This window comes from Dromiciops gliroides, chromosome 2 (genome assembly GCF_019393635.1).
Source record: "Dromiciops gliroides isolate mDroGli1 chromosome 2, mDroGli1.pri, whole genome shotgun sequence".
Classification (NCBI taxonomy): domain Eukaryota; kingdom Metazoa; phylum Chordata; class Mammalia; order Microbiotheria; family Microbiotheriidae; genus Dromiciops; species Dromiciops gliroides.
This window is the reverse complement of record NC_057862.1, coordinates 541319410-541345787: the sequence shown is the minus strand read 5'-3', so window position 1 is coordinate 541345787 and position 26378 is coordinate 541319410. Positions and strand designations below refer to the sequence as shown.

General features: G+C 47.0%; 1 protein-coding gene across 2 annotated transcripts in view; it reads right to left on the bottom strand.

Moving 5' to 3' along the window:
• Positions 1–376: 376 nt before the first annotated feature.
• The window catches only part of BMP1 (bone morphogenetic protein 1), a 62212-nt gene continuing 36210 nt past the window's right edge, over positions 377–26378 (bottom strand). The window contains exons 9-20 of one of the 2 annotated variants that reach the window (XM_043984317.1): positions 23675–23777; positions 22504–22620; positions 21809–21954; positions 21339–21534; positions 19210–19335; positions 18657–18817; positions 14793–14973; positions 9565–9690; positions 8056–8183; positions 7426–7639; positions 5977–6227; positions 377–1196 (exon numbers count right to left, since the gene is read on the bottom strand). In XM_043984317.1, coding sequence (XP_043840252.1) covers positions 1062–1196; positions 5977–6227; positions 7426–7639; positions 8056–8183; positions 9565–9690; positions 14793–14973; positions 18657–18817; positions 19210–19335; positions 21339–21534; positions 21809–21954; positions 22504–22620; positions 23675–23777 — 1884 coding nt within the window. In that variant the 3' untranslated portion in view covers positions 377–1061. Of the gene's footprint in view, positions 1197–5976; positions 6228–7425; positions 7640–8055; positions 8184–9564; positions 9691–9785; positions 10429–14792; positions 14974–18656; positions 18818–19209; positions 19336–21338; positions 21535–21808; positions 21955–22503; positions 22621–23674; positions 23778–26378 lie in introns of those variants that run through there. The other variant, XM_043984318.1, reaches the window with a different exon arrangement.

Below are 26378 nucleotides of genomic sequence, written 5' to 3'. Positions count from 1 at the left end.
TGAGTACATGATCTCCCTTGGGATATATTCTTATTCTTATTGCCAGTGGCTCACCCAGGTGGGGGAGGGGGGTGCCTGTAGATGCAGGTTTCCAGTGCCCTGGTGGGCATGTATTTTTGCATGCCAATGCATATTGTATGTGTTGGTAATTTCTGCATGCTGTGAAAACGAGTGTGTACTCTTGTGACACTATGTTTGAAATAACAACCCCAGGGAACCCAAGAGCAAAGAAAGAGTTCTGGCCAGAGAAACCAGGTGTCCTGGCTCCCTCCCAGACAGCACCAGACACACAGCAAGCCCACACATCTGGAATCAGCTTCGTCCCCCCAGGCACACGTGTGCCGTGGAGGCACATCTGGCAAGGTTAGTGAGTACATTGGTTGTAACACTTTCGGTTTATTGGCTGGGATATCCCCAGATGGCTGACCTCACTGCCCCAGGGAAGAGAGAGGCCTCTACACTGCCCCATCTCCCCCATTCCTGCCTCCATTACCTCCCTCACCACTGCCCATTGGACAGGCACGCTCTAAAACCAGAGCTTAAGAATAACACCAAAATGAAGTGGGGGAAGGCCAAAGGAAGGAAGGTTGGGTTTGCTGGTGCGTTACAATGAGGATTTCGCCACTCACTATACAGAATATAATTTGGATTGAGAGGGACAAGAAAGATGGGGGAGTCTTCCTCTCCAAGTAAACCTCTCCCAGATCACGGTGGAGGAGAGGTTGTGGGGAGGGAGTGCTGCTTGGAGAACACTGGTGTCTTCAAATGTCTCCACGAAACCTTCATCTCCTGGACCTTCCTCCCTCTCAGTCACAGGGCAGGGACAAGAGAGGAGTGAGGAGCAGTGGGGAAGCCATTGAGAGAGAAGTCTGATTCCCCTACCCCCAGAGACTCAACTGGTATCCACTCTGGAGGCTGTGGCTCTAGAGAGGAAAGGGAATGGCCTCCCCTTGTCCCCTTGTCCAACCATGTAAGACAGTCTATGGGGAGGGGGGAGCTGGTATCCGAGGGAAGAAGCCTTCCTCTTCCCTCTGGAGATGAAGGGAGAGGTCACTTCCGGCTCATTTCCTGCTGTGAAGGGTGTCCTGGAACTTGGTGCTGGTGTAGCGAAGATGGAAGCCTTTTTTGTTGATGGTGTCGTCAGAGTGGAATCTCACCAGGACCGAATCTCCGGCTGAATACACCTCCTCTGGGGGCTATTGGGAGACAGGTGCCAGGGGTGAGGGTTGGGGATACTCCGTGTCCCTTTAAAGGCCTCAGGATGGTAAGATAAAGAGCCCTCCCTCTGAGAGACCGTAGACTCATGGATTTAGAGCTGAAGAGGACCTTTAAGGTTACTGAGTTCAGCCCTTTTGTTTTACAGGTTAGGAAATGGAGTTCTAGAGAGGTTAAATGCCTTGTTCAGGGTCACACAATAACGAAGGGTCTGGGGGTAGGATTCAAACCCAGATCTTCCTGACTCCAAATCCAGCCACCTTATTTTATAGATAAGAAAAAACGAGGCACAGAGAGAAGTCAAGTAGCTTGCCTCCTATCGACAGCTAGCCACAGAAGGAGGTGAACACAGGGCTCTTGACAACAAACCCTGTGCCCTATCTACTTTCCTACCTACCTTGCTTGAGTTCCTAATTCACTCCAAACCTAATAGGGGGGCAAAGGACAGAAATTTTCGTGGCACAGACAAAAATCACTGGATTCCTAGTCTAAGAGAGGCCCAAGTTGTTATATAGTCTTGTATCTTGCTATGTGACTCTGAACAATATTATTACTCCTCTAGTCCTTGTTTTCCTCATCTATAAACTAAGGGAATAGGACTCTTAAAGAATGCTTCCAGCTTCAACATTCTATGTACATTGTTTCTAGATTGGCGTCACCAACTCCCCCAGTCAAAAACAACAACAACAACAACAAGAAAAACCCATTTTCACTAAATTCCTTGGCTCCTTTAGTGCTGGAAAGACTTGTGCAATAAGAATTTGAAGAAATCCAGCTGGGAAGACAGGTTGATTTAGGAGGACTCTCAAGTCAATAATTAGCTGCATGAGCTTGGGCAAGTCATGCTTACTTCAGTTTCCTCAATGGTAAACAGAGCTAATGATTAATAGCTGCCTTCCTTACCTCTCCAGATTGCTTGTAAAAAAAACAGTTGAGGGGCAGCTAGATGGCGCAGTGGATAGAGCACTGGCCCTGGAGTCAGGAGTACCTGAGTTCAAATCTGACCTCAGACACTTGGCACTTACTAGCTGTGTGACCCTGGGCAAGTCACTTAACCCCAATTGCCTCACCAAAAAAAATAAATAAAATAAAAAGCAATTGAGATCATAGATTCAAAACATTGTGTCCTAATCCATCAAAAAAGGTATTATTTTTTAAACTTGAGGTTTTATTGGTATATTGAATTACTAAAAAGGGAACCCCAGCACCACCACCAATGTAAACCCACAGCATTTTTGTCTTAGAAATTTGCCCGGTGTGTGTAAGGTTAAATGACCTCCCTAGGGTCACACAGCTAGTATCATAACTATCAGAGGTAGGCCTGGAGCCCAAGCCTTCCACATTCTGGGGTCAGGTCTCTATAATTGTACTACACTGCTTCTCACCTTATGACTATGTGGTGGTGGTTGAGTTTTTATTATTATTATTTTTCATTCAGTTGTGCCTTAATAAAGGTTGAACAGGGCAATCAATGTTCTCTCCAGGATGATTTCAATGATGGGGATGATGCTAGGGGAAAATGAGATGGAAACAAAGTCCTCCCCATACCTCTAAGACTTTTACCATTATATCTCGTGGTGATTCAGTGCATCATTCTTCTTCTTCTTTTTGGGGGGGGGGGCAATGAGGGTTAAGTGACTTGACCAGGGTCACACAGCTAATAAGTGGCAAGTGTCTGAGACTGGATTTGAAGTCAGGTCCTCCTGAATCCAGGGCCAGTGCTTTATCCACTTCGCCACCTAGCTGCCTTAAAGAGGAACGGATGGTTTCTGCTCTAGGCCCTCTTCTCTCTCTTTTCTCCTTTGGTGATCTCATCAGTTCCCATGGCTTCAGTTATCATTTCCATGCAGATTTTTCTCCAATCTATATATCAGCCATTGTCTCTCTTCTGAACTCCAATCTCATATCTCCAAAATGTCCTATTGGACATTTGAACTGGATGGTGCATAGTCATCTCAGACTCAACATACTCAAAACAGAACTCATCAGTCTCTACCAAAACCTCTCCTCTTTGGAACATCCCTATCACTAGTTGTTGTTGTTCTTTTTGGGGTGAAGCAAAGGTGTCCATTGTTACCACTTCCCTATTCCTGCTGAGGGCACCACCACCCTCCCAGTCTCCCTCTAAGGTTCACAACTTAGTCACACTCTTTTGAGTCCTCATCCTTGCTCACCCTATATAGCCAGTCTACTGCTAAATATTGTTATTCCTGTCTTCACGACATCTCTTCATAAATTTCCCTTCTCTCCACTCACACAACCACTAACCTAGTTCAGGCTCTCATTTCTTCCCACGTAGACATTGGCTTCTAATTGGTTTTCCTGCCTTTAAGTTCCTCGCTTCCCCAATCATCCTACACAAAGCTGTTGAAGTGATTTTCCTAAGGGTAGGTCTGCCCATGTCAAAACCCCTTATTCCATAAACTCTAGTGGCTCCCTATTAGCTCCTAGATCAATTATAAAGCCCTCTGTTTTGCATTTAAGGCTCTTCACAACCTGTCCATTTCCGCCCTTTCTAGTCTTTTCATACTTTACTCTCTTTAATGCTCTCTAGAGTGGCCCAGGGGTGTTTGCCTACTTGTTTATTCTGTCTTCTGTCCCCATGCCTTTACATTGGCTGTCTCTTATGCCTGGAATGCTCTCCCCTCTCACCCTCTCTGCCTCTTCGAATTCCTCACTTCTTTCTAGACTCAGAACTTCCCCTCCAAAGTTACCTTCCTTCTACTTAGTATGTATCTTATATATGTGTATATGTTTACACACTGAATCCCCTATTAATATGTAAATTCCTTGAGGGCAGGCACTGGTTTTGCATTTTTTTGGCCTTTTTTTGGCCTTCCCAGCACTTAACATAGTACCTGGCACATAGTTGGTGCTTAATTACTACTTATTAATTGATTAATGATTGATAGCCTTTACTTCCTATACTTAGGGTGGGATGATACCCACAAAACAGCCTTGAATGCTGGCCAGGCTGCTGCTCACTGGACACCCAGGTTGGGGCCTCCTTGCCCTTTCCTACCACTGAAGGGCCTGTGACCCCACAGAACACCAAATATTCTACTTCAATCTCAGACTGTCCTTGTCTAGGCTGCCCACCTGTGTGGTGGCACATACTGGGGACTTTTCTCACCAAGCCCTGACTGAGTCTGGGCTCTGTACAAGGCTTGGAGAGTGGGGGGAAAATATGAATCCTGAGAATCCTGGTCAATGACTAGAATGCTGGTTGGAACTGAGGGTCCCAGTTTGCAGAAACTGTATACCTCCATTTCCCTCTTTCCATGTCTTCTAGTATCCAAGGGGAGGAGGGAAATGGGAAAGCAGAAGGCTGCTTGGGACACATGACTTCTATGGAAAGTCATTAGAACTCAAAGGAAGGGGGCAGCTAGGTGGTGCAGTGGATAGAGCACTGCCCCTGTATTCAGGAGGACCTGAGTTCAAGTCCGGCCTCAGACACTTAACACTTACCAGCTGTTTGACCCTGGGCAAGTCACTTAACGCCAATTGCCCAGCAAAAAAAAAAAAAAAAAAAGAACTCAAAGGAAGAAAAGGAATTCCTTCCTCTTCTTGGGCAGGGCTGGGGTGAGGTGGAGGGGCTGGCATCAAGAAGCTGTGGGGCAGGGGGGGAAAAAGAAGCAAAGCTTTATAGCCCAGGAATGCCAGGCTAGGTGGTCAGAGCTGAGAGGGGCAGGCCAGGAAAGAATGGGGTGTGTGGTCTCTGGATCTTCTTCCAACTCCACCCACCCCCACCTCCCTCTCCCTGTGACTCTTTTCCCAACCCTTTGCCATTTACACAAAGGCTGGATAAAACTCCACTTCTTTAAAGGCCCTGCCAAAGCTAGGTCCAGCAGCTGCTGCAGGGTCATTGGTATTTAACTCTCTCTGAGGAATTCAGGCTGCCCCCCCCCCCAAAGAGTGGCCCTGGAGAGTAAGATAGCAGGGAGGTGATGGGAGGGGTTGTGTGTGTGTGTGTGTGTGTGTGTGTGTGTGTGTGTGTGTGAGAGAGAGAGAGAGAGAGAGAGAGAATTAATGAATGGAAGGGGTGGGAGCTTAAGAGAAAGTTGTTGAAATAATTTCACTGGAGGAGAGAAGGATGAGAGATTACATGGAAAAAAAGTGTGTGAGAGAAGAAAAAAGAAAACATGAAACTTAGATGATGTCCTTCTCGGACATACATTTTTAGGGCCTCCTATGGGTGGGAGTGGGGGGCAGGACTCTTAAAGTGCTGTGGAGGTTGCTTAGATCAATAAACTCTACAGAAGGTGGGAAGTTTTTAATCTATTGACAAAAGGGACATAGAGAATACAGGGTGAGCTCTTGCTAGATTCCATGCCCTCCGCATATGATGAACTGTGGTAGGCTTCTGGTCTCTCTCTAAGCCGCTCCACACTAGGAGGCCCCCTAAGCCTCCTTGGCAGGAGATCCATGGGATTAACCACTCAGGGCAAACAGAACTCCTGCTTCTCTTCAGGATGGGTGGTTTCAGATCCATTCTCAGGGCAGGCCCAGTACAAACAAGGGCTTCAACTTGGAATAGATCTGAACCTCGGGCTTTGGCCCCACAATGGCCTAGTTCTCTAGGTTCTTCAGAGATACTCACATAGCTGAGCCAAATATCTCGGTCTAACTCTCAATCACCAGTAAGTCCTCAGCTCGGCAGCCCTTCCCTGTGCGGACTCATGGACCCCATTTCATGTGACCAGAGACCAGCGCCCCATACAACCTATCTGGCTGAGGGCCAGGTGACGGGGAAGAACTCACCCCAGAGCCACAGTAGCGTCCCAGCCTGGGGGCTGTGCTATCATAGCCATCGAAGAGTTCCATGTAATCGTAGCCACAGTCAGCCTCCTCTTCCACCTCGAAAGTTTGGAAGACCAGCTCCACGCCGTAGCCCTCCTCAGCCATGATGACCCACTCACAGTCTGATCCACCGGGGTAGTTGTTGTCTCCAAACTGGGCGTGGGAGTATAGGTCCTTGGTCTTCACTTCTGCCCTCACGTGGCCCCCACACTCTGTACACAGGAGGAGGAGGAGACATGTGCCCGTGGTGTGGTGGGGAAGGTGAGCAGGAGAGGGAGTGAAGTAGAACAACACCTCCTTTCCTTCCTTCTTCTTTCTCCCTCTCTTCCTCCTCTTCCTCCTCCTTCCCTCCTCCCCCTCTTTTCACCTCCCCCATCTCCCTCCTTTTCTCCCTCTTCCTCTCTCCCCCTCTCACTCTCTTTCTCTCCTCCCTCCTCTCTGTCAGCCTCTTTCACACACTTTTACTCATACACACAGACACACACAGATACACACAGACGCATGCGCTTTATTGCTTGTTGCTGTTTTCCCCAGACACTGCTGATGTGGAGGGGAGGGACATAGCAAAGCCACAGGAAGGGAGAGGGGCCAAAACTGCAAAGGGAAGAGGGGGAAAGCTGTGTGTGCACACGTGAGCACACAGAGATGTGTGTGAATCAATCCAACACTCATTAAGCAGCCATTATAGGCCTCTTCAAAAGGTGAACTTTGAACAAGCAGTAAAACGCAGTAAGCCTCCTTAGTAGATCTCCCAGCAGGCATTATTCACACCCTTACCCCCACACAACTGACTGGCAGCAATACCCTTCTGACCCCCTCTGCCGAGAGATCTCAAGGTCCTCCAGCAGGTCCACTACCCTTCATGAAGCCTTACCCGACATCCCAGCCCACAAAGACCAGAGCCCTCCCCTCTGAATTCTCATAGTGCTTACTATTTCTACCAAAGGCCTTGTTAAATGTTTCACCTCTCCACCTAAGACTGAATTGGCCCCAGCCAGCTTAGCTTGGGAATCCCTTGCCTTTTTATGTGCAATGGGGATACTGTGCTTTCCCCCAAAGTCTCATGATCTTTCCAGGCCCTGACCAATAGTGCCCGACTTCCTCCCAAGATCATTCCAACCCAGTGATCCCTAGAGAAGCTTACTTATTCTAGAATGAATTTGGTACTTGGTACATTAGTTGTTTTCTTATGTGTAGATGGGTAGATGTACATCATGGCCCCCAGTTGGACTTAAGGTCAAAGCCTGTGTCTTATATTTCTTGTATCTCTCCTAATATCAAGAACCGTGCCTTCTAAACAATGGTTAAATGAAAGATTGAACAAATGGAGGAAGGAAGGAAGGAAGGAAGGAAGAAATAAGGATGCTCAGCCCAAGACCCACCCCCTTTAAACCAAGTCCAGGCTCCCACCTGTGGAATGAGAAGCTTGGAAGCCCTTTCTCTGGACAGAATTGTCAGAGAAGAAGCGCAGGAACATGCGGTTTCCAGTGGCCAGGACAGGTTCAGGCTTCTTGCTCCCGCAGAAGCGGCCCAGGACCGGGGCTTTGGCATCACGCCCATCATAGACCTCCAGGTGGTCATAGGTGCATTCTGGCTGAGACTCAATGTCCAACTCTGAGAAGGTCTGGAGAGGAGGAAAGAGAGAAGGAGGACATAAGCTAGAGTGGTAGGGACAGAAAGAGCATAGGAGCACAGCACCCCTTCCAGCCTCCAAAACAAGGACATGCCAGCGGGCTGAACTAGTGGGTGGGGTAGAGGGAGAGGCAAGAAAGATTAGCAGAAGCAGTGAAAGCTTCAGGATCGGGGGAGAAGAGGCAGACAGCTAACATTCTCAGGGGTGGGTGCTCATGTTCTCTGTCTGGGTCACGTTCAACCGTGTTCCTAGGGCTGGGCAGTGCTCCTCTCTATGGCGATGCTCACGTGACTCAACAGCCCAGGTGCCAACCTCCCTGTGACTTATTCCAGAAGGTGGAGCAATAGGGGATCTTGGCCAAAGGAGGTCAGAGGAGGGAGGACACACATACCCGTGTCGCATCTTACCAGTTTGACACGGTGCCCAGCAGTGCTGGAGATAGACCAAGTACACTCCTTTTTGCTCGGGTATTTATCAGGCCAGTTGGGGCTGGTGATGGTGCCACTGGTGGATGTTACCTTGTGGTCACAACCAGCTGTGGGGAAGTCGGGGAAGGGATCAGCATCGGCAGAAACTCCATTCTCCCTGGGCAACCCCTGGGAGAGAACTACTTTATCTCTGTTTGAAAACACGGCTTCGTGAACTATAATCCCTGTCACTCATCCACCCAGGGGAAAGCCTAGGTGGTTGGTCCTACTCGCTATTAGTCAGGCACCATGTGCTGGTTGGTTACTTGAACTACAGGTTTAGCAAATAAGATGACCTGAGTAAATTCTGAAGGGCGTGTGTTGCAAACTCAAACCTACAAAAGGATGACAAATGCAGTACCCAGTTGGACAGGTCTCCCCAAGAAACAAAAGGCCCTACTAGTCCAGGAAGGAAAAAAAAGGGGCAGGTGGATGGGGAGTTCAAAATCCTGCCTCATTCACTTATTATCTGTGACCCTGGGCAAGTAAGTCACTTAATCTCTCTAAGACTCAATTTTTCACATGTACAATGGCAATTAATAATAGCACCTACCTCACAGACTTGTTGTGAGGATGAAATGAGGCAAAAATGTGAAGTGCTTTGCAAACCCTAAAGTATTATATAAATGTTGACTGTTAGTATTATTATCTTCTCCAATGGCAGATGACAGTTTGAAGACATCGTAAGTATGGACAAAAGTGAGCCCAGAATTCTGACCAAGCCAGGATGAAGCATCAGACTTATAGGTACTGTCACTGTGATTTTCATCTTATACGCCCAGGTAGATTTTAGGATTCTCAAGGGCAGGGACGATCTTTTAAGAAATCTTTGTTGGTGATTCATTGATTTGCACTTAATCTATCAGTTGACAGTAGGTAAATGGATGTTTCCAAAGTGCATAAGGGTACTAGAAAATGGCTGGTCTTCGTGAGTAGTTTGTTGATGCTATTAACTGGTTTATCGAGTCTTTTCTTCCAACATAATACAAAGGTAAACTTTGACACAGACAATGCTGGAATGCTAAGGATAGAGCTCTAAAATAGAATTAGTTGAGTCCAAAGGAATGAAGCTTTCCTATTTGTTGGCACAATAAGGAAGGGGGAACAGGAGCAAGCATTAAGTGCCTACTATGCACAAGGCACTGTGCTAAGGGCTTTACAAATATTATCTCATTTCTATCCTCACAACAACTCTGAGAAGTAGGTGCTGTTATGATCCCCATCTTACAGATGGGAAAACTGAAGCAGACAGAGGTTAAGTAACTTGCCCAGGGTCACACAGATAGTAAGTACCTGAAGTTGGATTTGAATTTGGGTGTTCCAGACTCCATGTCCAGTGCTCGGTGAGCTATGGCGCCCCCTAGCTGCCTCAACCAGAACAAATCCCACCCTCTTCTCTCTTGCCTGTCCCTCTGCCAGGTGCCTTGGCATCTCTGTTCTGGACCCTACCTTCCTTGCAGTCATGCTTGTTGTCATGCAGGACGAAGCCACTTCGGCACTGGCACTCGTAGCTGCCGAAGGTGTTGACACAGTCCTGCTGGCAGCCACCATTGTCCTTGGAACATTCGTCCTTGTCTGTGCGGGAGAGAGAGCAAACACAACACAAAGCCCTCTCTGTGGGCTGGGGGCAGGCATCGTGGGGCCGGGCCGGGGGGAGCGGAGGGCCAAGCTCCTGGGGGTGGGAGGAGAGTTGAGGCTTTCCTCCCCCCAAGGCAAGGCCAAGCTGAGGGTACAGGATCCAGAGGTCAGAGCAGCAAGCGGCAACCAGATGTGGGAGGCCTAGCTGTGCAGCCTGGGAAGGATCCATCATATGGGGAGAGAAGGTAGGAGGCAGAGAGTGGGATGGAGTAGTAGGGAAATGCAAATGGCCGACGTGGGGACCCCCTACCATTACCTGCTTACTGGACAGACGGACAAGTGGAAAAACAGACACATGGACAAGCAGACTGCAAGAGAAAGGAGCAGGACGCAGGGGTCCCTCTTTTACTTCACAACAGGAAATGTCACAGACACCATCAAAATGGGAGGGGGTGGGTGGGGTGGGGAAGCACCCAGGGGGGCGGGGAGAAGAGGAGAGCACCAGTTCTGTCCGGCCGGGGCAGGCCGGAATGGAGGGAATGGAGGGAATGGAGGAGCTGAGGTGGGGGGTGGGGGGACTCGTGGCCCCCCCCTTTCGTCCAAGGTGAAGTTCCTGAGTAACAAACAGGTTGGAGAGGCCGTGTGGGCCTCACTGAGGGGTCCGGTTTCTTTTCTGCATTCGGTTTTTGAACGGCTGGGGGCGTCCCCGGGGTGGCTGCAGAGATGGCCTTTTTTCTGAAATGAGAGAGAGAAGGAGAAAAGGGACCAAGGGGGAAGGGAGGGAGAGGTAAGGGAGGTCAGGGAGGTCAGGAAAGAAAAGCAGGTGAAAACCACATCCAGGATCTCAGAAGCACACTAAATGGCTGGGCTATGGGGGAAGTCATGAGGAAGGGATGGGGGACGGGGTGTCAGAGGCATGCAGGGCAGCCATATCCAGGAGCAGCCAGGTCACAGGAGGGAAGCAAGGGGGTGCAGCAACCGTGGCATAGGAGGGGAACTCCTCGCAGGGGAGGCAGGGAAATGTGTCCCACCCTCCCAGCCCCAGGGAGAAGCCGTTGGGAGGGCCTGCTGCATCAGAGATCCAGGGAGTCTAGGACAGGAGACAAATGAGATTGGGAAACTGATTTGGGGAAGAAGGGAAGGAAAGAAGGAAGGAAGGCAGGAAAGGAAGGAAGGAAGGAAGGAAGGAAGGAAGGAAGGAAGGAAGGAAGGAAGGAAGGAAGGAAGGAAAGGAAGGAAGGAAGGAAGGAAGGAAGGAAGGAAGGAAGGAAGGAAGGAAGGAAGGAAGGAAGGAAGGAAGGAAGGAAGGAAGGAAGCAGGAGAGGGAGTGAAGTAGAACAACAGGAAGGAAGGAAGGAAAGAAAGAGGGAGGGAGGGAGGAAGGGAGGAAGGAAGGAAGGAAAGGAGAGAGGGAGGAAGAAAGGAAGGAAGGAAGGAAGGGAGAGAGAGAGTTCTTTTGTGAGAATCTAGTTTGTTCTTTTAGTTCACTTGCTGGGTCTACAGAGAGCATCCTGGACATACAGATACATGCTCACCAGAATGTGCAGATACTCACAGACACACCCACAGCTTCACTGAGCCACTATGACTGACATGTGTTCATGGAGATTCACAAATAGACATAGAGTCACATTCAGATAGAAGCATACGTAGAACCGTATACACATGCAGAGAGAAGCAGGCACACATATGCGCTCTCATCTCCTCCCCTCTCTCTTTCTCTCTCTCCTTCTCCCTATCTTTCTGTTTCTGTCTCTATATTCTGTCTCTTTGTCTCTATCTTACTCTGTCTCTCTATCTCATTGTCTCTCACTTGCTGTCTATCTCTGTCCCAAGCGATCTCTCTCTTACTCGATGTCTCTGTCTTTCATTTGCTGTTTCTCTCACTCACTGTCTCTGTCTATCTGTCTCTCTTTGTCTCTGTCTGTCGATTTCTTTGTCTGTCTCTTGCTGTCTCTGTCTTTGTCTCTGATTCTCTTTGTCTCTGTTGCTGTCTGTCTCTCACTATCTCTGTCTCTCTGTCTCTTTTTCTCTCTGTCTCTGTCTCTCTATGACTGTCTCTCTCTGTGTCTCTGTCACTATCTCTTGCTGTTTCTTATTTGCTGTCTCTGTCTCTCTTGCTGTCTCTCATTTGCTGTCTCTCACTGTCTCTGTCTCTCTCTTTGTCTCTGTCTCTGTTTCTGTTTCTCTCTCTGTCTCTTTCTGTGTCTGTGTCTTTGTCTCTCTCCCTCTCCCCCAAGACATAAAACAAGGTGAAACACACAGGAGTGTCAAACTGCCTCTTAGAAACCAGGTTGCTAAGTGAGGATCCACTTGCCATCCCTTGGTCAGAAAGGGTCAGTAGGCTCTCAGGCCATGAACTTGGAGACCCTGGGGTAGCAATCCTCTCTTAAAGACAGAGGGGTGTCTGATGGCTGGAGCAGACAGGAAGGGAAGTTATCAGGAAGCAACTCTGCCCTCCAAAAGGCACTGATGTTCAGGGATGAGAGAGAGCAAAGAGGATGCCCACCAAAATTAACAGGACAGAGAACTCTCCTCCACCACCTCCACTAAGGAGTAGCTTTTATATGACCATTCAGCTCTGGCCGTGGCCTCAGCCTCCATCTCTGGGGGACTCTTGCTCAGGCTAAGTAATAATGGGAGAACTCCTGGGCAGAGTATCTGATGCCTTACAGAAGGAACTTCAGAAGACAAATGTGATATCAAGAGGGGGTAATCCCTGAGGTTTGTCATAGGAAGAAATTTATAGGAACCTCTGGGCTAATTTTCTAGGTCCTGGAGCAAGGTGAAGGCTTTCAAGCTCAAAGAAGAGGAAGGGAGATGCATTTTTAGGGGACTCGATTCTCCTTATTCCCAATTCTCAAACTGGTTTGGAGGGCAGCAAGAAAGGTAGGTCCTGTGGGCCTATAAGATTGATCATGTGTTGGGACTCTGGCCTTGGGTGTGCGGATGAGAGGGAACCTCACCTCTCAGCCAGGGGAAGGGAAACAGTGGGAGTATCAGGGGCAAAGGGAGGATGGGCATGTGCCTGGAATAGGAGGCACCACTCACCCTGCGGTGCCTGCAAGCCCCTTGGCATCTTGCTTGGCTGAGATTGAACTGAAATTCCTCCAGGGTCTTCTGCTTCTCAGCCTAGGGTCTCCTCGTGAGTGTCCAAATGGTTCAAAGAGCCCCAGTCGTGGGGTTCCAAAGCCAGACACCCCATGTCCCCAGCACCAAAGGAAGAGGCCTCCAGCCAAGGCTCTTCAGCAGGTTTCTTTCACCCAGGGGTAGGGTGGGACATCACTGAGCTGAAGGAAGCCATCCATGGCCTGGCCAACCCCAGCATCCAGGCCTCATGAACTTGGGTTTTAAGAACACCCTTTTCCCAATTTCGTAAGACCATATTAACAGAAATGCAGAGAGAGAGAGACAAGAGTAGGCAGGTAATGGTTTTTCCCTAGGGCCACATCATCCCCTGAGTGGGTGCAATGTCAATTCTGGCCACTTCCGTTAGGCATCAGGCACCAGCACAGGAACATGTGGTTTGGATAGGGAAACCGTCTGGTCCATGTTGCATCAATGGGTATCTCGGCAAGCAATAGGAAAGGGATGGGGGACGGGAAATGGGAGAGTACTTCAAGCAGAGCCGCAGAGCTGGCAATGCCAAGCGGGACAGGATAGAAGAAGCAGGTGCACGGTGGCCAGGTGGGGCAGGCAAGGGAGGGCAAACTCCAGAAACAGGGACAAGTCAACTGGTGACATTGGAGAGGGCAGCGCACTGGGGCTTGGGGCGAGAAGGGAGGAAGGCACAGGACCGGGGTGGAAATGGACAAAGGGACTATGGCTAGTGTAGGAGGGGGATGGGGCATGAGAAGTGGACAACATCCCTCTGGACACCTGCCCTCACCTTGCCCCTTTCCCATAAGGCACTGCACAGAGTGGTTACTGGTTTGGACTCCTGAGCCGTCTTAGGGAGTGGGGGGTGGGAAAGGATGGTGGGCCCAAGTTCAACTTCCTCCATGTCCAGTGACTCTACGCCACATGATCCTCCCTACACTTGAGCACCTTTAGGATATCCCATATAATTGAGCCCTGGATTATAATATGGTATCTTCTACCATTTTGGCGGCATAAGTGTCTGTCTTGTCTCCTTGTGAGCCTGCGACTCTCTGAGACCAGAATCCTGTCTTACACTTCTCTTATACCAGCTCCAAAAGGCAGCTAGCCCGAGTTGGAACACACTGTAGTGACTCAACAAATACTTATTGATAGATTCACTGAAAAGCTGGGTGTAGGGGCAGGGGGGAGGTAGAGGAGCCCCAAGCAACAGTATCTCCCAGCAAGGGGACAGATGCTACAGACTGGCTGGAAACAGAAGGCTATAAAAGGGACAAGGATAATGCCTTGTATGTCATAAGCATTTAATAAATACTTACTATTGTGATGTGTCTTAATCTGGCTCTCCCTCAATTGTGGGCAGCATGGGGACAGGGAATGTTTTATGTTTGGGTGGAGATGCCTAATTATTCCTTCCCACCCCTCACCCCTATTCAAGGCCTGTGATTTCATCAGTGCAGGGAACTCTGGTAGAGAAACTCCAGTCAGGCAAACCCCCAACTCCTTCATAACTCAGCCTGAAAGGGTGGTCTGGGACATTAAGAGGTTAAGTGTCCCACAGCCCACATGTGGCAGAGGTAGGGCTTGTACCCAGTCTTCCTGACTCCGAGACCAATCCTCTGGCTACTCTACCACACTGCTTCTCTATTCTTCTGGAATCCCTGCAATGACCCAGCTCAGCCTGCATGGAGTTTGGCCAGTGGCCTCACCACCAGCCAAGGTGGAGACCTGTTGCCCAAAGCCTCAAGGGAACATCAGCTCTAAAAGGAACATGGGGGTGAGAGGGCTGACTCTGCCCCCAGAGGGGTGGGGGTGAGGGACAGGAAAGCCAAACCCTCCAGGCCCTTGACCACGAGAGCTCAGAGACAGACTGTCATCTCCACCCAAGGTAGGGGCCCTGGGTAGCCAAGGGGAGAAGGAGGGAGAAGAAGAGCTGCACCCTCTAGACATGATGGGAGAAGTGCCTTGTTGGGTCCTGGGGCACGGGATGCCACTGTTACCTGAGAAGAAGTGGGCCTTGAAGCCCTTCTTGGAGACAGTGTTGTCCGACTTGAACTCCACACGCATGTTGTTGTACTGAGAGGTGATCACCTCGGGTTTTTCGGCACCGCAGAACTTGCCATGAAGTTTGGAATCCGCTGTCAGTCCACTTCTCACCTCCACAAAGTCATACTTGCATACCTGCCCCAATGGGTACAGTTCAGATCCCAATTCCAAGGAAGCCCCCCTTTCCTAACCTATCCAACTCTCTGAACTATTCCTGCTCTGAGCCCCTAGAATGGGGGTTCTTAACTTGAGGTCCATAGACCCCCCCCGTCCCCAAGGGGTCCAGGATGTCCATGAACCCAGATGGGAAAAACAACAACACCTTTTTTTTCCACTAACCTTTAAGTGCAATTTAGCATTTTCCCTCAAATATTTAAAAACACAATTTTGAGGGAGGGGTCTCATAGGCTTTACTAGATTTCCACAGGGGTCCATGACGCGAAAAAAGTGAAAGGCCCCTGTCCTTTAGTGCTAAAAGGTATCTGGGCCCCCAAACAAGGATTCACATTACTGTCTTATTAAAAAAGGTGTTTTGTGAGTGCTAATTCTGGTCTTTCCAAATAAAATCATTGGATTTCAAAGGTAGTGATTTTTCCACTGGTTCTGAAGGTCAAAGGATCTGAGTTCATTTCCCATCTCTGATATTTATTTGTGTGACAAGTCATTTAACCTTCCTGAATCTCACTTTCTTCGTATGTAAAATGAAGGGGTTGGACTACATGGCCTTTGACATTCCTTTCAGATTTATATCTCTGATCTTATGAAGTGCAGGAAGACCTTCACTACTATGAAAGGCATCAAAATCAAAATCACTCCCTTTCTAAATTCTCCATCTTGCTCTGTTTTTTCCCTCTGTGGCCAAGCAGAGCAGTTGAACTTCCACATGACACCCCTTCAAATACTTAAACATACTTTTTCCAACCTGTGCCTCTGTCCCCAACCAAGCCTTGTCTTCATCCCCTGTTCCTTCAGCTGATCCCAAAGTGTAAACTCCTTGAGAGCAGGGTTCATGTCTTGTAAACTGATCAACCATTTGTGAGCCTATGTGTTAGATACTTTCAGAGACATACAAGGAAAACTTAGGTGGTACCCTCAAAGGATCTCACAATGGAATTGGGAAGATCTCTCTCTCTCTCATACACACATACATACACACACACACACACACACACACACACACACGCACGCACGCACGCATGCACGCACGCATACACAAAGATAACCATACAAGGCAGCAGATTCTAAATGCCAGGTAAGTGATTCACACAATTAAGTACCTACCACAGTCCTGGGCAAAGAGTAACATAGGACCATAGACTTAGAGATGGGAAGGATCATGAAGTCATTAAATCCAACTCCCTCATTTTATACATAAGGAACTCAGGCCCAGAGGTTAAGGGATTGTTCAACGTCATATAGCTGTTAAGTATATGAGGCAGGAATTGAACCCAGGTCTTCCTGTTCAAGTCAGTATTCTCTCCATGGCTCCACACTGCTGATTGACTAATAAGGGGAATCATACAGCTAGAATAATAACCACCACATCTCCCACCTTAGACATGGTCTTAGTGTGGATTAAAAGAAAGAGGAGATAAGGAGAGATAATAATAACAATAATTATAGTTAACATTTAAATGGCACTTAAGGTTGCAAAGTACTATATATACATATATGCACAAATAGATACATATACGTACATACCTATGTATATCTACATGTATGTGTGCATAAAAGTTTCAGTCCATGACCCCAACCTTGAGGCAGCTTGTGAGACAATGGAGAGAGCACGGGACTGGAGTCAGGAAGACTTGAGTTAAAACTGACCATAGACACTGCTTGCCTTGGTTTCCTCAGGGTTTTTGTGAGAATCAAATGAGATAATATTTATAAAGTGCTTAGCCCAGTGTCAAGCACGTAATAGGCCCTCCAGAAATGCTTATTCCCTTCCCTTGCCCAACAAAGAAATGAGGACAGTGCTATCGTTTTATCGCCAATTTACAACTGAGGAAACTGACAAGGAGAAGATTTACGTTTCTTGTCCAGTATCACCCATTAGTAACTGTTTGATTTGAACTCAGGTATGCTCTATCCACTATACCACCCAGCTGTCTTAATATATGCAAACTATGCATCTGTTCTACGAAATCTGTCAGTGACAAAAGGAAGTAAGTTAGAAGAGCTTTCCAAAAGCCTTAGGCAGGGGCTAGCCAGGTGGCACAGTGGATAAAGCACCAGCCCTGGATTCAGGAGGACCTGAGTTCAAATCCATCCGCAGACACTTGACACTTACTAGCTGTGCGACCCTGGGCAAGTCACTTAACCCTCATTGCCCCGCAAAAAACAAAAAAACAAACCCCAAAAAAGCCCTAGGCAGAGGGCATACCACCCTCCTTGGCCATACCGTGGTCATGAAGTGAAGCCTCATGACACACAGTGCACTGTAATAAATTTCAGTCCTATAGGACAGGAGTAAGACACCCACTTGGGAGCCAACAGGTACTACTGGTAGAGGATCATGAGTCACAGTGAACCAGAAGTTGAATATAAATCAGCAATTTAAAAAATCACTACTGAGATACTGAGATGCATGACCAGAAATATTAAAATGTAAGAGTTAGGATGCCAACTTTGCAGATCCAGTGGTGTGCTGGTATGTGTTTAACAACTGGCTTTCAGGATTTGTGTGTGGGAGTGTATGTGGTAGACACAATTAAGTTCGACCTGAATTATTATTATTATTTTCTACATCATTTTGTTTTTGTTTTTTGTTTTTGTGGGGCAATGGGGGTTAAATGACTTGCCCAGGGTCACACAGCTAGAAAGTGTCAAGTGTCTGAGGCCAGATTTGAACTCAGGTACTCCTGAATCCAGGGCCGGTGCTTTATCCACTGCACCACCTAGCTGCCCCCTCTACATCATTTTTAAGAGCTTAAAGATCAACAAAACAATAAATATGCTCTGATGTGTAGTTTACTGATTTCCAAGATGTAAATGCTCACAGTGAAAATTTAACAATCAGTTCTGGCTACCTGGTCCAAGTTGACTTTAGCATAGCCCTGCCTAGACCATCATTCAAATAAAATATCCAGGTTTGTTAATGATATTTTAAAAAGCTAGAATGAAGCGGGGCAGCTAGGTAGCAGCATAGTGGATAAAGTACCCGCCCTGGATTCAGGAGGACCTGAATTCAAATCCAGCCTCAGACATTTGACTCATACTAGCTGTGTGACCCTGGGCAAGTCACTTAACCCCTCATTGCCCCACCAAAAAAAAAAGTTAGACAGAAGGACTAACTTCCTGACTATAAGGGGAATCCCCTGGGTTCTATGACCTTGTCTTTGGGAGTTGATTCTGTGAGGTTCTGATTTATCAGCAACAAAGATTTATCAAGCATAGGGTACTGTGTCTGAACTTAGGAAAGAGGAAGATAGAGAATGTACCTGTGATTTCACTGGAATAGGGAGCTCCCAGGTGAGAAAACGCCCTTTGCCAAAGTGGATTGGCATCATTTCTACAACTTATAGTCTTGGAGAATTGACTAGAGCACTGAGAGGTTGTAACTTGCTTGGGGTCACACAGCCAGTGTCAGAGGTGGCAAGATTTGAACCCACAACCTTCTGGCTTGGAGTCTAGCTCCCTATCCACTAGGCAATGCTCCCTCTCTTAGGTTGCATAGATAAATAAGACCTCCTTCCCCTACCCCATCCAGACCCAAGTAGGAGGTAAAGGGGAGAATAGTGAGAGATGGGATATTAGAATGGGTATAGAAGAATAGGGCATGACTTCTTTGCCCTCTCCTGGCCTGAGATGGCACTTACATCATTTCCTTCTGTCTCAAAGAAGTCAAACTGTAGGGAGATCCGGTACTGGGTAGGTGCCACAAGCTGCCAGATACAGTTCTTGTTGGGAGGGTACTCCTTGGGCCAGCCTGGGCTGGTGATGGAGCCATTGAGCTTAGTAAGAAAACCACCGCAGGCAGCTGTGGGGTGGGGAAGATGGTAAGGTGGGTTAGAGAGGTCATCATATAACAAAGGTCTGGGAGCAGGGAAAGAGGCCAGGAGAGGTAAACCCTGGCCTGGGCATGACTGGGAAACTGACTGCCCAGCAGGTAAATGGAAAGGGAAGTGTCCAGTGGCTCCACAAGCCCAGACAGGCAGGGCTGGATAAGGATGGGGGTGGTGGGGGTGGGGGTGGTATCAGGGGCAAGGCAGAAGCCTCCAGAAGCTCCTACACAGAAGGATAGATCAAAGCTCTCTTGTCTTCAATGAAGCAACTTACCCAGGGGGTATCAGGAATGATCACTGATAACAAGCCAGTTTCTGGGCTTCAGAGGGATTAGGGGGGAGAAGATGGTACCGAGGTGCCACTTACCCTCACAGCGGCGTTTGTCTGGGGCCAGCTCATAGCCCGGGTCACAGCTGCATTTGTAACTGCCCAGGGTGTTGAGGCATCGCTGCTCACAGCCGCCTCGGTTGGGCCGGGAGCACTCGTCCACCTCTGGTCAGGGAAAGAAGAGAGCCACAGGTTGAAGTTTAGGATTGCAGTGCCCCCCTCTCTGAGGTTGTGGAGAAGCTTTCTCACCAGGCCTCTTCTGGAGCTTTCCAAATCCTCTCTTCCTTCCTTTCTGTGCCCCAAGCTCTTCCCTCACTGCTCTGCCCTCCTTTTCTGTGCTTGGGAAGGGTGACAATCCCCACTGGTTTTGTCCCCTGTGCCCAAGAAGTACAGCTAATGGGAGGAGGGGTGGACTGAAGAGGAAAGCTAGGACCCTGAAGGTCCCCCCATGTGGAAGACAGAGGGATCCCTTAAGGCCAAAGGGTCTTACCCTTCCCACAATGATGTTTTTACATGCATAAAATCAAGTACATAACGTTACAATAAAAACCAAAAATGAGTGAAAATAAAGATGGAATTTTTTCCAATCCAAGCTCATGAATTTCACGTTAAGAACTCCTCCTTAAGGGAACAAATATGAGGGCAGTGGGTACTGAAGAGTGAAACATATAAACATGTGCGCATACATGCAAGCATGGGCCTTGTGCATGTGTTATACATGTACACACATGTGCATGTATGTGTACATTGTGTTGCCTTATGTGTATATATATATATATATATATATATATATATATATATATATATATATATATATATATATAGTGTGTGTGTGTGTGTGTGATTTAGGGGTTCGGAACCATTCAGGAAGCTTTTCCTAACCACCTTAACCACAATGCCCTCTGCTTCCTCTGGACTCCTAGAACACTGAGTGTACCAGTCAGTTGGCACTGAGCATATCCTGCCCTGAGAGGAGGCATTGTAGAGTGGAAAGGATCCTGGGCTTGGAGTCAGGGGATACCTGGGCTGAAATCCCACCTCTGACAGTTATTTGCTATGTGTCCACAGGCAAGTCACCAACCCTTGCTGGGCACATGAACGGTAAAATGGGGATAGTAATACCTGCAGTACCAACCTCATAGAGTTGTCGTGTGGAATAAATTTTTGTAAATAAAGCCCTGGGTAAACATCAAAGACCTATATACAGGGTGTCCTAAAGGTCTTAGTGGAGTTTTAGCTTTAACAGCTATTCACTTCATCTTGTTTTAGGCTATTAAAGCTTAAGTAAGCTATTCATGTTTGCTGCACTAAGACTTTTGGAATACTCTGTAGAAATGTCAACTATTTTTATTATGACTTTTTTTTTTTTTTTTTTTGCGGGACAATGAAGGTTAAGCGACTTGCCCAGGATCACACAGCTAGTAAGTGTCAAGTGTTTGAGGTCAAATTTGAACTCAGGTTCTCCTGAATTCAGGGCCGGTGCTCTATCCACTGCGCCACCTAGCTGCCCCCTATTTTTATTATGTCTTATACCATTTGAGATTTGTATTACTGGTTAACTTTTCACTGTGCATATGTCCTGTCTCCCTTACTAGAGAATTAATTTCTTGAGGGTATAGACTAGGTCTTACATTTTTCATGTGTCAATTTGATTCAGCAAAGACCTACTATGTGCAAGGCCCTGTATCAATCAGGATCTGGAAATACAATGATGAAAAACAGCATGGTTCCTGTCTTCAAGGAGCTTATAATCTGGGGTGGGGGCGGGGGATGACACATCAGCACAGAGAGGGGTGAAATACTAAAAATGGTTAAGTGCTTAAGATCGATCCAACAGATTGAGAAATTCACTTCAGCCACTTTCAGTCATCCCCTGCCCCAGTGCCCATCACAGTGCTGGGCACATAGTTATTTGATAATATTTGTTCAATGAATGAATGAATGAATGAATGAACAAAAAAGACCAAATAAAAGAGGTAGATACATGGGCATTGCAGAGACTGATGGACAATGAGGGAGTTCAGCAGGAAAGGAGTAATTATATTATAAATCAAATTTATATAGCAGTTTAATGTTATTTCATTTGATCCTTATAACAACCCAGGAAGGCAGTAAGCACTCTAGGGATGGACACTGCAGGGTCTGGGTGGAAGAAGGGAAGGAGGCACCTTTGAAAAAGTTGACAGCGAAGCCAGCTTTGTTGATGGATCCATCAGAGACAAACTTAAGCCAGAGTCGGCTAGATGTACTCTTGATGTCATCTGGCTTCTCGTAGCCACAGTATCGTCCAATGAGGGTGCTGGTCTCACTGTTTCCGTCCCGTACCTCCAAGTAGTCATAGGCACAGCTGTCGTGGCGTTCAATCTGGAGGGGAGATGAAGGGCAGAAGCCAGGTTGGGAGGAAGAGCTACCAGATGCCATAGAAACCTGTACCCCCAGCTAGGCTCCTTGGAGAGGTAGAAGGGGTAGACATGAAACTATGAAGAGGGCAGGAGGGGGTTGATAGAAAGAAGCGAGGGGAGAGTAGTTGGGCATTGATTTCTGAAAGGGGCTGGGGGAGGCTGGCAATACATAGGTTTAAAGTACCATCATTTTCCACGAGCAGGACAGACCCATGTTCAGAGACTCAGCACCATACCTCAAAAGACTGGAAAGTAAGCCCCACGTGGAAGCCCTCAGACACTTGGATCCGCCAAATACAGACTTTGCTGGGTCGGTAGTCATCTGGGTAATTGGGTGACTGAATATGGCCATTGTCCTTCTTGACATCACCCCCACAGATAGCTGCAAACAATATGGGTGGAGGAAGTCAGGATAATAGTGGTAAGGACCTCATCCCATCTAGTGGGGTGTTTGACCTTCCTCACCTTCCTGTGTTCTAAGGACTAATGATAATTCCCTACCCTACTGGACCCTCCCCTTACAGGGTTCCCTTATTCCCCAGTTCCTGTCATTTCTAGAGTTCTGACATCTCCTGGATTTCCTTCTTCAAAATTATATAATCTCCCTCCTGCTCCACATATTTCTCTTCTCTCTTCCTTTAACTTTGCATCCACTCCCATGTCTTCTGTACTTCTGTCTAATTCCATTCTCCATTTGTTTTCTCTTAGGTTCTGCCTACTGCATCCCCCTTTTCCCTAAGGCAAAGTGGCTCCCTTCCTGATTCCAAGTCCAGTGCTATAGCCACTGCACCTCCTAGCTGCCCCTTATTACTAAAGCATAACACATGGTACACACTTAGTAAATGCTTGTTGACTGAGTACAGTCAATTTAAGAGGGCATTCTCTTTACACCCAGGCCTAATCGGCCCCACAGCATATTCCTCATGAATACCTTCATAAACAGCAAAGAAGCCTTTCCCAACCCAATTGCTGCTGCTTCGGAACTCCACCCAGAGGCGGCTGTCAGTGGAGACGATGGGTTCCGGAAGTTTGTTCCCACAGAACCTTCCTATAGATAGTGAAAGGGTAGGGGGAGGTGTGAGAAGAGTGTAAATAAATCCATCTAGAGACTATGTTTAGATAAAGCAGGTAGTACATAGGCGTGTACAACAAGGGACTCTAATATGACTCTGTAAATGCATGTTTGCAATATCAGAAAATCTCACTATCCATGGCCTGTTTACATTTATTTTATGATGTCATGTCTCATGTGTCATAAGGAAAGCTTGGCTTCTGTTGTAGATTGCAACACAGAAGAGACACGACTATTTTTAAAAAAGAAAAATGGAGGTTAAGTGACTTGCCCAAGGTCATATAGTTAATAAGTAGATGAGCCCAGATTTGAACTCCAGGGTCGGCACTCTATCCATTGTGTCATCTAGTTGTTCCTGAGATACAACTTTCAAGCCTTGCCTGGGGCAGCCAGATATCCCAGGTTCCATTCCTACTTTAGCCCTGACCCTATCTGTTTGGTGCCTTTTCTTCTCAGGCTCCCATCCCTCATTGGGTCATGGACGTGGCCATGTACAATCATTCCAAATTTCTTTCCCTTCCACAAACTGCAAAACTGTGAGCCAGACCCTGAACCTGGGGTGATCACATCAAGTACACAGATACAACAACAAACAACCTATCAGGCTTTTTCTTTCTTATCTTATCTCTACTCCAAAGAACTGACTACAGTGATGCGAAGGCCGGGTAGACATGATTAGCCCCCACCCCTACCACCATCACTTTATAGATGAGGAAACTGATGCCCACAAAGGTTTATGCGATTTCCTTAAGGTCATAAAGCAGAACCAGGATTAGAAACCAAGGTTTATGCCTCAGAGTCCAGGGTTCACTCTCCTATAGCATATTAACCAACTTGATGAGTATGCTTGGAACTGTGTGTGTAGAAGGGCTTTAGGAGAGTTATAAGGAAAGAAATGGGTAGTTCTCAGAAAGGAAGATAGAAGTAATAATAACAACTAACACTGATATAGCACTTTAATGTTCTCAAAGTGCTTTATATTGTTATCTCATTTGACCGTGATGTCTGGGGCAGGGTAGGACACAGTTACCTCGGAGGGGAGCTTTTCTCCAAAACCCGTCTCTAACCTCTACGTAGTCGTACCAGCACAGCCTGCTGCGGTATAAATCCAAGGAGGTAAAATTCAGAAGGATCTGTTGGGGGGAAGGAATAAGGTGAAAGATCATGTCATTTTTTGTGCCATCTGCTATATTCTTGCCCAACCAGTTTCCTCATCATAGCATGTCCCAGACACCAGCTGAATAGACTGTAGCCTTGTAGGGCTCAAGAGAGGACCTGCCTGCTCTAAAACTCCCAAGATGCCCAAAAGATATGTTCCAGAGCAGGGATGCCAAACTCAAATAAAAAAAAACATACATAAGGATCCCTACTGGCTGCATATTGACTTTGTTCAATGGTTTCAGTTGTGTCTGACTCTTTGTGTCCCCACTTGGAATTTGCTTGCCATTTCCTTCTCTAACTCATTTTACAGATGCGGATACTGAGGCAGACAGGTTTAAGTGACTTGCCGAGGGTCACACAGCTAGTAAGTGTCTGAGGCCAGATTTGAACTCAGAAAGAGGAGTCTTTCTGACTCCAGGCCCAACACTATCCATTGTACCACCCAGCTGCCTACATACAGAGTTAGAAAAACACAAATTAATATTATATATGTTATATTGTTTTTTTAAAGGTATTTCACAAGTACATTTTAATCTGTTTTAGGCATCATTTGGCTTGCACTGGAGTAATGCAAATTATAGGCTGCATGTTTGACACCTTTGTTCTAGAGCATCAGGGAGGTGCCCTCTCACTAAAGGCTTCTTTTCAATGTTCAATATAACTACTAATACTTTAGTGTGAATTAGATGGTGGGAGAGTGTTCCTTGGTGACAGGAGCAGTCTGGAATAGCATGAAAGTACTGGGTGCCTGAGTGGGGGAACGTCCTAGAAAGAGGGAGGAGTAGGATGTCATTCCACAATTCCTCTGCTTTCCACACACTTCATTATTAAGTACGTGCTCTGTGAAGGGAACTATACTAGACACTGTAGAGGAGACAAGGGTATATGTGACACAGTCCTTGACCTCAAGGAGCTCATAATCTGTTGGGAGTGACTAAGAGAGATATACATGAAAATATAGCTAACAAGACAGGGCAGTCAGTGACAAGACTATGCTTTTCTGTGACTGTATCACTGAATAACCCACCTTACTGATCACTAGCAGAGGTAGCAACTAACGAATGCTTGTTGGCTCATTGATTGACTGAATCAGGTTAGCAGGTGGGGACCTACGCCTGAGTAGGCAATACAAGCTTCTAGGAGAAGTAGGAACTATTTTTAGGCAGTTTCTAGATGAGTGTTTCCGGGGGGGAAAGTATAAGACAGATTAATTTGCCTTGTGATTCAGGAAGCATGAGCAGTAAGGGTCTTGCCCCAGTGATTCATGGTATTTCTGCTATATATGTCTTCTTTCCTGAGATGATAGCCCAATTGTGAGGGCTTCAAATGTAAGCAAACCCTTCAGCTAGAGGTGAGGTGAAAAGAGTTTGAGGAATGATGCTTTTCTTCATCTCACTAGATGGGATGAAGGGTTCCTAGATAGGAGGAAAGGAATAATTCCGGAAGATTAGTTAGTGACCGGGAATCAATAAATACCAGTGGGGAATCAAAGGTAGTGGTTGGTGAATATAAGAATATAATGCAGAGTACAAAGAGGAAGGGGCAATAAGTCTACCCCCCCCATCAAGACTAAGTAGAAGCTCTGTTTGCAGAGGATGAATCTAGACCTTGTGAAGAAGCATCCAATGCAGACTGGAAAACAAAGACATCAGCAAATGAGAAGAATGGGTTCCCTTCTCTGAGAAAAGAAACACATTATGGTAGCCCAGTACTCCCTACTTAGAAGCACATGGGTAGATCTGATGTGCTTAGTCTTACTTAGGTATTGTGGTAAAAAGTTTTAACAGTCGGTTAGATAATGGAGAGACGCCAGGTTTTTTTTAGGACTACCCTTTTGGGGAGGAGACCAACAGCATGAGCTACGCACACCAGTCCGCCTGCAACGCATGCCAGATTGCCTGCTGAGCACTCGACTTCCGGGGTGTAAGCTTAAAAGGCAAGAAGAGAACAGAAGTGGGGCCTTTTTTCCTGCTCCGCTGGTCTCCTGGCTGCGCTGCACAGACAGATGCGGACTGGAGTTTGACTCGGCCCGGCTCTCAGTTAACAGCACGTGCTTGACTCGGTCTCTCTCCCCAAAGGTGGCCTTCTGCTTTTGGTGAGTTTTATACGGAATATAGACTAAGCCTAGACTTAAGACGATTTGTATTGTATTTCTACTTTCCTATCCTTCTAATCAACATCACCTTGTGACTACCATACAATAAAAGCTCTATCTAGAAAACCAGAAGCTTCTTCCATTTACTAGTCTGAGAGATAAATTAAGGGAAAGGTTAAGTAGGGTAGATTTATGATCTAATATCCAATTTTAATCTCACAGTATCTAAGATGCAATTAACAGGCTGGTAAATATCTCTAAACCTACTTAAATAAACTACACACCTACCACTTGACCCATTCTTGCTGACTTACCTGGGGACACTTGAGTTGTTCAGAAAACAAACAAATAACAAACCAATGGAATATTTCACTAATAGCTCTGAAGCCAAGGGATTTGCTTTTCTGAATGATGAGTTAAGATCATAGAAATGATACAGGGATAACAGGAAGGGTGTATATCTCATATACACCAGAAA